This window comes from Amaranthus tricolor, chromosome 5 (assembly GCF_026212465.1).
Source record: "Amaranthus tricolor cultivar Red isolate AtriRed21 chromosome 5, ASM2621246v1, whole genome shotgun sequence".
Taxonomy (NCBI): domain Eukaryota; kingdom Viridiplantae; phylum Streptophyta; class Magnoliopsida; order Caryophyllales; family Amaranthaceae; genus Amaranthus; species Amaranthus tricolor.
Window position 1 is genome coordinate 18842794 of NC_080051.1, and position 12039 is coordinate 18854832.

Here is a 12039-nt window from a genome sequence, read left to right on the forward strand (position 1 = left end):
ATGTCAGCTAAGTGTTGCTGATGAGAATGGTCAATGCTGGCCCATGCTCGGGCTGTTGGGTGGCACAGTTAAGACATGGATGAAGTGATAGATTAATGAACAGAAAGAAGGTAACTTAGTAGATGATTAAACAGAATTATTCAATTGGATTAACTAAATTGTAAAGATTTGAAGCTAAGTAAAGGTTGGCTTTGCATTAGCTTGGATTTTCAACATGGCCTGTTACTGACTATGTTGAATCAACTTTACCTTTCAAGAATTTGACTACCTTAATAACACCATTCTGAAATATTTGTAATTGACATGTGTGGGAAAATGTCATTATGGTTCTGAAAAATTTGTTTCCTATACATGAATTGACCTATGTTGAGTATAGTACTAGCTTTCTTAGGTATTGAATGAGGGATTTTGACTTGATGGGTTTAGGAATTTGATTTAATTGATGATTATTTTGATGATTTTGACTTGATTGACTCATGTAACTATAACAACTTATTTCTTTTTAGTTATGAACGAATTCAATTTAGTTTTGCCTATTCATTTTGAATGATTTGCCTATGAGTTTTTTTTTTTTATTTTTTTTTTATTTTTTTTTATTTTTATTTTTATTTTTTTGAGATTGCCTAAGGGTTTGCTTTTTTTTTTTTTTTTTTTTTTTTTTTTTTTGAGATTGCGTAAGAGGGTGTTGGAAAATAAAAAAAATTTGAACTTTGGTGTTCTCTAAAACTTAATTTTCAAAATAATGTTCTTTTAGGTAAGGAGTTTTACTAAACTAAAATATTTGGTTTGGAAATCTTATTTTAACAATTAACTTAATAAATTGTAGTTTTGTTGTTATTTATCTTGTATTTATTGTCTTATATTTTTGGATCTCTATGAATAAGAATGTTATTGAGTGACTTGTATAATCACAAATCTGTCAATCGACTGTACGATAAATGGTTGATGTTACTATGCTATTTCAATAAGAATATTAAAATATGTTATTTGATGTTTAATTTGTTACTTAATCTGTCAATAAGAATATAACTATGTTATGTTGATGTTTACTTTGTTAGTCAATTTATCAATTGACTTTGTTAAGCAATTCATCAATTGTCAAAAAACGAACTACACTTTATTATCCATTGTTAATGCACTCACATTTTATTGTGATTAACAGTAAAAGAAGAAGATGGTAGCATTCACATTAAATTGCTATTGCACTTTTATCAAAGCTTATTATTCACATCAAATTGCTACTTTTTATTTTTTTATTTTTAAATTTATTTAAAAATTTTTTTTTTTATCATAGTTTGCATTTTTTTTTAAACAAAAGATCACAAGGATAATGCTATTTTCATTTAGAGATAGTCTTGCACATTGCATATTTATTAAACTGTTATATTTTTTTTTAGAGAATGTCTGTTGAATTTGGTAATGGTAAATGTGGGTTTTTACTTGGTTTGACAGGTCTTTTTGGCTTTAGTCATGGTAAAGTCACACAAGTTCTATGACAGTCTCAACCGATTTGCAAACCAAGGATAGTAGTTTCGATAAATATCTTTATTGATTTTGACTTTTTGAACTTGATTGAGATTTTTGGTTGTATGTAGAAGTATTTTTTGGACATTCGGCTCTTTTTGTAAGATTTGTGGGATTTTTTTGAATTTGTTTAACTCATATATTTGCTTGACAAAACAATATTATCCTCTTGCAGGCTTGGAATTAACAAACCAAAAACATGTAGCTTAGTAAAACTATTTAACTATATGAACACCATTTTGGGAATTAAGTTTTAGGGACACTAAAGTTGAAATTTTTTTATTTTTCAACCCCAATTAGGCAAATCACTCATTCATTTTACTAGCATTTTTATTGTTTAAAAAGTTTAATTTGGTTTTAATAAGTTTCATTGCCATTAGTTAGAAATAATTACAAGCCTTAAAGTCAGTGACAACTGACTTAAGAAGAAGCTTTTGTTTTATGGAACTTTTGCTCATTGTGATGTTAGTTTGAACCAAAAATCTCACTAGCTTTAAGGTCATGATTTTTTTTTTATTTTCCAAAACTATCTATGTAGTCTTCAAAAAATTTGGATAAAAAATAAAGTCAACAAAACTACTGAATATTGAAAAGTATCTTTGTCTCCACTACAAAGCGAGGAACTAATTAATATCTAATTCATTAATAAAAACATAATATAGATAAATAACATCATCATTTTCAAACCCTAATCATGAGACGGGTCTGAGAATCCACAACTCAAAACTACACATTCATTCTAACACATTCTCTCCGATAAAGTCATTTCTATTTCAAAGACTTAGTTTGCAAAGTTTTCTGCAAAACTTTCTTCTTCTCTTTCATCTTAAAGCTGATCATTAAGTGAAAATATCACGTCAAACTTTTTGTTAGATTATGTATAGCAGTTACATGTATTACGGTTATTTAGCATAAGTAAGTAAAATAGCAGTTACCAGAAGCAGTTGCTTATTAGAAGCAGTTACTTCAAGCAGTTTCTTTGAACTCTTATATAAATAAACACCATTACAATTGAATGATAACAACATTGAGAATTATTAATCCAATATTAGGATTAAACCAGAAATCAATTAAACCGAAAATCATGGTATCAGAGCAGTAACGATTCTAAGTCGTTTTTGCAGCCTCATCACATACCGATTAACCTACCTTTAACACAAAAATAACCCAGAAATAGCAGATGAATCAAGGACTGCCGTTGCACCAGATCAACCAGTCCCAATGGGGCAGTTGTTGCAACTATTCAAACAGTTAAACACCAACACACTACCCACAGAAAACACGATCAGCACCCACACTCTCACAATATTAGAGATATTAACCAACCAAAACTACACAAAATGGTCAAGGCTGATGCACTTAGACATTAGTGGACGAGATCGTCTCAGTCACATCATCGACGACCCACCATCCACAAACGACCCAGCGTACAACCAATGGACCAGACGTGATTCGTTTGTTATCTCATGGATTTTGGAGAATATAGATTCTGATCTAGTGAACCAGTATCTTGATTTCCCAACAGCCAAAGCATTGTGGCAAGGGATTGAGACACTTTACAGTAGTGGGAGAGACGGCCTGCAAATATTTGATTTAATAGTCAAAGCCAAAAAAATCCAACAAGGAACAGATACAATTGAGACATATTACAGCAAGTTACTCATGATATAGAAAGAAATCGACAGGAGGCAACTAAACCCTATGAAAGATCCAGACGATATCATCGTTTATAATCAACTAATTCAAAAAAATCGATTGTACCAGTTCTTAGCAGGAATTCATCAAACATTTGACAAAGATAGGCGAGACCTCTTACTTTTAGATCCACTCCCAACAGTTGAGGAGGCCTATGCAAGTATAAGGAGAGAAATATTGAGGCGTGGAATCATGAAGACGGAGCCCTCATCAGATCTGGAATCATTAGGCTCCGGTGGAGTCTTCTCGGCTAGAGGAAGGACTTACCGGCGAGAGGATGACAAAACTCACCTAAAATGTACCCACTGTGGAGGTACAAGGCATACAAAAAACGAGTGCTTTAAACTTGTAGGGTACCCAAAGTGGTGGCCAGACACAAAGAAAAAAGGGAAAAGAAGCCGGCATGATTTTCTGATCAGCATCGGACCGGTAGAGCAGCAGTAGGTTGGGGTATGGAAGAACCCCCATTCATGGAGGAAAGGGAAAACCAAGGAGGAGCCATGCAAGTCACAAGTATCATTGAAGGAAAGGGAAGCAACAGACACGAGGAAGAAGAAGGAAACGACGCTCCCCCACAGAAACACAAATCAGGTCTAGGGTTAAGGGGAGTGGGGTGTGAAGACAAGTGGCCAAAACCCTTTATAAAGGGGGAAGGGTCACGTGCCTCACAAGCCACAAATCCTCCCATTCAATTTTTGACTTCTTTTAATAATTTATCTTATCTCGAAGGAAATTGGATTTGTGATTGTGGTGCCACAGATATAATGTCTTTTGACCCGAATGATTTTTTGACTCATGACAAACCTAGGAAAGACATCATTAAAACCGCGAATGGGGAAGGGATTAAAGTGAGCGGAGCCGGAACTATTTCTTTCACAAAAAATCTCACTTAAAAAAATTGTTTATTTGTACCTGACCTGTCACATAAATTATTTTCAGTGAGTCAACTTACGAGAGATATTGATTGTACGTTTCTCATGAAATCCGGGTGTTGTATTGTGCAGGATGCTCAGACAGGAAAAATTATTGGGCGTGGTATTGAGAGAGATGGACTGTATTACTTGGAAGAAGAGACTCAAAAAGGCAAAGCGACACTTGTTCGCGGGCCAGAGGAAAGACAATTATGGCATCGATGTCTGGGACATCCTTCTGTAAGGTATCAAGAAAAACTTTTTCCTAATTTTATAGGGTTAGAACCTAAGTTTAAGTGTGAAACATGTATTCTTGCAAAGAGTCACAAACACTCGTATTCTAATAGTTTGAATAAAGTTGATGTGCCCTTTATGCTTGTTCATTCTGATGTGTGGGGCCCCGCTCCAGTCGTAGGACAACATGGTTTTTCGTAGTTTGTTACATTTATTGATGATTGTACCCGCATGAGTTGGATTTACTTCCTTAGACAGAAATCTAAAGTCTTTCATGTGTTTGTTAAGTTCTATAATATGATTTGTACCCACTTTCAAACCCAACCCCGCATGCTCCGAACTAACAATGGTAGAGAATATATCAATTCTAACATGGACCTATTTTTTAAACAAAAGGCCTCATACATCAAACATCTTGCCCTAACACACCCCAAAAAAACGGAGTGGCAGAACGGAAAAATCGCACACTTTTTGAGATGACCTATGCTATTATGCTTGACTCTCGTGTTCCCACTCATCTTTGGCCGGAAGCCATTGCTACTGCCAATTACCTTACAATAGACTTCCCACAAAGAGTCTTCAATACCACACACCCCTAGCCACTCTCCAAACCTATTTCCTTATACCCTCTACGCATATTCTACCTCCTCGTATATTTGGGTGCACAATATTCGTTCATTGTCCAGCAAGGGTACGAAACAAATTTGAACCGAGAGCAGTGAAATGTGTTCTTATTGGATATGGTCGCAATCAAAAGGGTTATCGGTGCTATGATCCCTCGACTAGAAAAATCTATCCCACCATGGATTGCGAGTTCATCGAGAATGAGTACTACTATCACCATCTTCGCCGTCAGGGGGAGAAGTATCATGACGACGACGATCTCTGTTGGCTAGTTAGTCCGTGGTTGCCCAACCTTGAACCAAAAGATCAAGTTGACAATGCTACAGAGTCACCTCACCAAGATATTCTGTCCACTCCTCTACCACTACCAATCCTGTCTGACCATCAGGTAAGTCATACAGTTCTTGATAACATTGTTTCAGCAAGCACTAACAGTGATAATGTGATAGTTGACACTTTGACCGAGGAAATTGCCACAGGCAACACTAACAGTGATGATGTGCTTGTTGATACTTTGACTGAGGAAGTTGCCACAGATACAGTTGAAACAAGGGGTCATGATGCATCATATATGTTACCTCCTCGCTCCACTCGAGGGGTTCCTCCAAGAAGATATGATCCTGAGTATGAAGCACAACGTTCGAGATATCCCATTGAGAAGTCGTCTGGATTAGGAAATTTGTCATAGAGTGCCTTAACATTCAAGGTAACTTTAGATACAACCAAGAGCCCAACCACAGTCGAAGAAGCCCTAATGTCTGCACATTGGAGAAAGGCTATGGAGGAAGAGATTAACGCTCTTAATAAGAATGGCACATGGAAAAAATGCATCTTACCGAATAAAAAGAAAGTCGTTGGATGTAGATGGGTGTTCACGATCAAGTACAAGTCAGATGGCACGATTAAAAGGGACAAAGCTTGACTGGTGGCGAAAGGGTACACTCAGACGTATGGAGTTGATTACTCAGAAACCTTATCTCAAGTTGCTAAGCTTGATACAATCCGAGTTCTGTTCAGAATTGCAGCAAATTTAGACTGGCCCCTTCATCAATTTGATGTGAAAAATGCATTTCTGCATGGAGAGTAAGAGGAAGTGTACATGGAAGCCCCACCAGGGTTTACATCAGGGTTCTCAGAGAATGAGGGGTGCAGATTGAGGAAGGCTTTGTATGGGTTGAAACAATATCCTAGAGGGTGGTTTGGAAGATTTACCTCTGCAATGAAGAAATTTGGTTATAGGCAAAGCAATTCAGATCACACCTTGTTTCTTAAACGAAGAGGAGGCAGAACAACTTGCCTGATAATTTATGTCGATGACATGATCAATACAGGGGATGACAGAGACGAAATTGCAAATCTGAAGGGAAAACTATTTCAAGAATTTGAGATGAAAGACCTAGATAGGCTGAAGTACTTTCTGGGGATTGAAGTTCTTAGATCAAACAAAGGAATTTTCATATCCCAAGGGAAGTATGTTTTAGACCTGTTAACTAAAACAGGGATGCTGGACTACAAGCCCATCGAGACACCAATGATGATGAACCATGGACTACAGATGATTGAAGGAGGAAAATTAGCTGATCGGATGCAGTATCAACGCATGGTAGGGAAACTAATCTACTTAGCTCACACAAGGCCTGATATTGCATATGCAGTAGGAGTAGTCAGCCAATTCATGCACAGACCACAAGTTCAGCATATGGACGCAGTTCATCGAATTCTCAAGTACCTCAAAGGATGCCCTGGAAAGGGAATTTTATATCAGAAGAATGGTCATCTTAATCTTGTGGCATATACAGATGCAGATTGGACAGGTGATAGAGATGATAGAATGTCAACTTCAGGCTACTTTACTCTGGTGGGAGGAAATCTAGTCACCTGGAGGAGCAAGAAACAAAAGGTGGTTGCTATGTCTAGTGTAGAAGCTGAGTTCAGGGGTGTAGCAAAGGGAATCACAGAAGTCCTGTGGCTGAGTTAGTTACTAATTGAACTGGGATTCCCGCCTAAAAGGAGTTGCGAGCTATACTGTGATAATCAAGCGGCTATCAACATTTCAGAAAATCCAGTTCAACATGATCGCACCAAACATGTAGAAGTCGACAGGCATTTCATAAAGGAGAAATTAGAAGCCCAAATAATCAAGCTTCCACATGTTAAGTCCAAGGAACAGTTAGTAGACATTCTTACAAAGGCAGTTGGAACTCAGTTCTTTGAAGAGGTTTTATGCAAGTTGGGTGTTGGTGACCCTACGACCCAACTTGAGGGGGAGTGTTAGATTATGTATAGCAGTTACATGTATTACGGTTATTTAGCATAAGTAAGTATTATAGCAGTTACCAGAAGCAGTTGCTTATTAGAAGCAGTTACTTCAAGCAGTTTCTTTGAACTCTTGTATACATAAACACCATTACAATTGAATGATAACAACATAGAGAATTATTAATCCAATATTAGGATTAAACCAGAAATTAATTAAACCAAAAATCACTTTTCACTAGCATTCATTATATCTCGAAGTATACTTGAAGTTCATTTCCAAGGCACTAAAATGGGAGAAATTGTTGCTCAAGAATAAGAGTTCCCTCCTTGAATACAATACATATTTCTACACTAACGATCCGTTTGGTAAGTGTAATAAACAATGGTGTAATAGGAATGAAACATTAGTGTAATTTTGGTTGAAAAATCTCTTGGCTACCTTGATGTCCATACTTGTCCAACTTCAATCATCTCATTTTCTTCATAAAATTCATTCCAATGCATTACCATTGGAGAGGTGATATTAGGTGACAATAAAAATTTGTAAACAAAAAAAACTTTTTTGTGATCAAAGTTTCATTACCATGAGAGTGACATAGAACTTTTGACAAAATTTTACAATATATATCATTCCCATTACCACCATTTAATACCATTAACCAAACGAGCTGTAGTATCATTTCTTTGCTCTAGCAATTTCATTGTAGTTAACTTACGCGGTATTCATATGGCCACAATGAAAGACATGTCTATGAATTTTGCAAAGCATGAAAAGTTCAAAGGGGTAGATTTAAAAAGAAAATCGGTACTTATGCTGACAACACTCAAGATCGATAATAGGGCACACTTTTTGTTCCTAAAAATTAGAAATACCACTAAATTGGCAAATAAAACTTTATCCAATTATACAGAGGGACATAAACTATGTCGTCATCATCACTTATAAAAGCTATAATCAGAGTTTGTAGACGGATGGTCTAGAATAGGATGGAAAATAAAAGATGGATAATGACAAATCGTACCCTTTTCAAAGGAGATAAGAAGATTGCGACCATTAAGAACACTCGGTTATAAAAAGACTAGCAAATTTTGTACAAGTAATAAAGTGGAAATAAAATCTTTTGTGATGTGGAGGTGTGCAATTCAAATAATATTAAACCAACCTAAAATTGAGCCGATAAAAATAATTTCAAAGTTATACAAAGTATTAACTATGTAGTAGATTAGAGTATGACCTAACCTAAAATATTTGACCATATTTCTGCCTCGATAATCCAAATTAACATTTCTATTAATAGAAATTTCACCTTCTGACTTCAAGATCACAAGTTTGTTTCCTATTACCTCGGTTCCAAGGGATCAGGTAGCCCTTACAAAGATGACTAATGTAACCTAAGCGTTCACCTTACGATCAACAATGGTAAAGCCTAATGTCAAAATCATTCACCTTACGAATAACAAAGATGGTAAAATATTTGGTTCATTTTATTTAGAAAAGGTCAAGAAATGATGTGTTTTTCAAAACCATAAAAACAATATGCAAGTATTAATATGATGATAATTGATAAACAAATCGAAAATTTTGATTACTCAGTATCAAGTATTTTGACTCATGAGTCATGACATTAATGAGTACATAGAAATATAGAATTTCGTTTTAATATTGTACGAATACAAAGTTTGAGAATAAAAGGTTAATGACATAGTACCATAAATTGTTCTATGAGACAGTCACACCGTAACAAGCATTCTATATATAAGTTAAATAGTCCAACTAATATAAATCTTTAGCATATAAGCTTCTTATTTTTAACACGTCTCATAGAGAGATGGTATCTCATAAGAATAGCTTCATATAGTACAAATCTTTCACTCTTAAAAGGTTAGTGCACCAAATTTTCTCCATTGTTAGGCATATTAGTACTTCATTAAACAAGTAACCTAGAAATACCACATAAGAGTAGTACATACCATGTTAGTCACATAAGTTATAGCCATAAGATTAGGTCATTAATCCATGTTTCCATCTCGTTCTCGTACATGTTTACTTAAGACCTCAGCCTTATTCCTAACACACACAACCCTCCCAAAGCTTCTTTCAAGCAAAAGGCAGAGCAATGAAGCTAAGTATAATGTACACAGCACGAAATACACTAGACTTTGTCGAACCCACTAAGTTATGACAATAAATGGTCAGTTTCCAAGACCGAAATAAGAGGTACACAATGGAGACACAATAGTCATCAAAGTCACTAAAGCTGGGAAATACGAGATCTTAAATGGGACTATACCCTAAATTGAAGTTTGGATCTCACGTACAAATTGTTTTACTGAACATTAACATCTCCTCAATCGAAGATCACCCGGTGCATCTCCAATTCTCCATGGCAACCAGTGCTTTGTCGTTGGCAACAGCAGAGGTAACTTCGATACACAAAGAATCCTGCTAACATTAATCTGGTTGACCCCAGTACGAAACACAATTGGAGCAACACCAGGAGATTGGGCTGCCATTAGATTTGTGGCTGATAACCCAGATAACATATAAGCAAGTTAAATTTTATACATTCTCTACATCACTGCTTCATAAACATTCTTTAGTATTAAGTGTTTCTAAAATTTACTCTATACTGTTTGTTACAGGAATTTGGCTTATGCACTGTCATATTGATGTTTATATTGGTTGGGGTTTGGCTATGGCCTTCTTGGTTGAGAACGGCTTTGATGAACTATATTCCAATCAGGCTCCTGCACCTGAGCTTCCTCAGAGTTGAGATCGATAAATAAAACTCACATCAAATCTGCTGTACTTGGAATGAATGTATGGTTTTCCAAATCACAAGCCTAAGAGAAATACATCATCTATTTTCATCTTTTACACGGTAGAACAAGGTAAAAGAAGGCAGCACTAACCAGATGATCTTGCCAGCGTACTACATGACTTCTATTTTAATGTAAAGTGTTCAAAAGTCCGCTCATCTTGTATGTTTTTATATTACATCTCTTGCTAAGAATCTTTATACTCACATTTGAACTAAAAAGATGAAATCAAAACAAAGCAAAAAGAATCCCGAGCATAAACTATGAAGAAAAACGTAATACATTCAAACAATATCAATAAGACAATAAGATCAATTATTCCTACAAGACTGTTGCAAATAACCACAAGACTCACAAAATTCTGTACAGAAAAGCCTCCCACTTAATCAAGCAACAAACTTTAAACAACGAGTATCATTGTGTATGTTCTGACACCGGATACAGCAAAATCGCATGCCGCACCTCACACATGTGTAATTAGCAGTATACCCGCAAACGGTGCAGAAATTTCGACGAGACACTATACTTGGAGGTCCTACAGCTGCCCTCAAATAGTTAGGTACATGAGGAGGCATTGCCTCCAGATTTGCCTGTTTCCACCATTAAAGAACAACAATTTTGTCAGCAATGTTCCACATACTCATGGCAATAAACTAGAATTTTAAAATCCTAGAAGTTAATTAACAGAGCAGGAGTAGCTTTTTATTCTTTTTCCATCCCAGCAATTAGCAAGTTAATAAGCATTTTTACTTGTAGTAGAGAGTCAAGACATTTTTAGAGTAAAGATATTTAGCAATTAAGTATCACTTTCTCACCTCATGAACTAGCTCAAGAAATGTTCTAGGAGCTTTCCTTGCATTTTCTCGTGCTTTTCCTTGACGAGTTTTTCGCTTCATATTCATAGACTGCTTCTTCTGTATATAAGCTGCCATTGCCAACATCCATAGTTTCTAAAAATATATTTCTTATACAAGGTGAATGAAATTATAACGCATAACTAATAATCAATCACATTGCAAATCGATAACTAATCTTAATTAGCGGCGTATAACATAAATCCGAAGGATTTCTCCAATCTCCCCAACTTAATTTAGGTCGAATAATTTCGATTTCAAGATATAAACCTAATATGGCAATAACCAAACAAACCTTCATCTTCGTCATCAAGAGAAGCTTCATCATCGTCGTTGATTTCGGCCGTTTCTACTCCGCCATTATCATTTTCCAGAGCTTCAAGCCTTGCTAAAGCAGCCTACAAAAACAACAAGATCCATTTTTTCAGAATTTTATTCTCTGATAAAGGTACTTCATTCGAAAACAAATAATTTCAGTGAGATAATAGTGTAATTAACCTGAGTTCGATTATCGGAGCTAGCAAGAGCAGCCGCCATTTTAGTGGCGACTTTACGAGTTCTTGACGACATTCGTCGGAGTGCGCCGGAGATTTCGTCATCCATCGCCAGAAACTGTGTTCAAAATGAAAAGCCTAACGAATTCATCGGAAAAGTTGAAATAAATTGTGGAAGTTTGTTAAGTTAGCGATATAAAACCCCAATAGAAGTGGCTTCAACGTTGATGATTTTATTAGAATAATGGGTTATTAGCACTAAGCACTATGCTAGTTCAAAATCGGATATTGAATTGATTCGAATTCGAAAAATCGGACATCTGTTTTCCAAATGGTGAAAATCATGATTTGAATCCGATCTGAAAAAACTAGATATCCGGATCAAGGTTGGGAAGGGGTAGAGAGAGATTGGGGAAGAAGGGTTTAATTGGGGGTAAATGGGTAATTAGGTTAGATTATAAATTTAATTGAAAGTCGAAGGTCATTTAGTCATTTAGCAGGTCATCCGGTGAAATTGCTGTATGGATGTCGTGTTTGGTAATTTGAAGGCTTTTGTTTATATAAAAAAAAAAACTTCAACACTGTTTATTCAAAAATGACTAAACTTCAAAGCTGTAAATGGTA

General features: G+C 35.7%; 1 protein-coding gene across 1 annotated transcript; it reads right to left on the minus strand.

Moving 5' to 3' along the window:
- Window positions 1-10324: 10324 nt before the first annotated feature.
- Window positions 10325-11836, minus strand: LOC130812893 (SWR1 complex subunit 6). The gene is made up of 4 exons (XM_057678529.1): window positions 11420-11836; window positions 11217-11319; window positions 10883-10992; window positions 10325-10657 (listed from the first exon to the last, which is right to left on the minus strand). The coding sequence occupies exons 1-4, from the start codon at window positions 11522-11524 to the stop codon at window positions 10454-10456; spliced, it is 522 nt and encodes a 173-aa protein (XP_057534512.1). The 5' UTR covers window positions 11525-11836; the 3' UTR covers window positions 10325-10453.
- Between the last annotated feature and the right edge of the window lie 203 nt (window positions 11837-12039).

Bases quoted from the DNA above. Each gene is read 5' to 3' on its own strand.
- LOC130812893 (XM_057678529.1), bottom strand. From the start codon at position 11,524: ATGGATGACGAAATCTCCGGCGCACTCCGACGAATGTCGTCAAGAACT. The intron at 11,320-11,419 runs GTTAATTACACT...TTGTTTTTGTAG, and splicing joins GCTCCGATAATCGAACTCAG to GCTGCTTTAGCAAGGCTTGA. The intron at 10,658-10,882 runs GTGAGAAAGTGA...TGGTGGAAACAG, and splicing joins TTCTTGAGCTAGTTCATGAG to GCAAATCTGGAGGCAATGCC.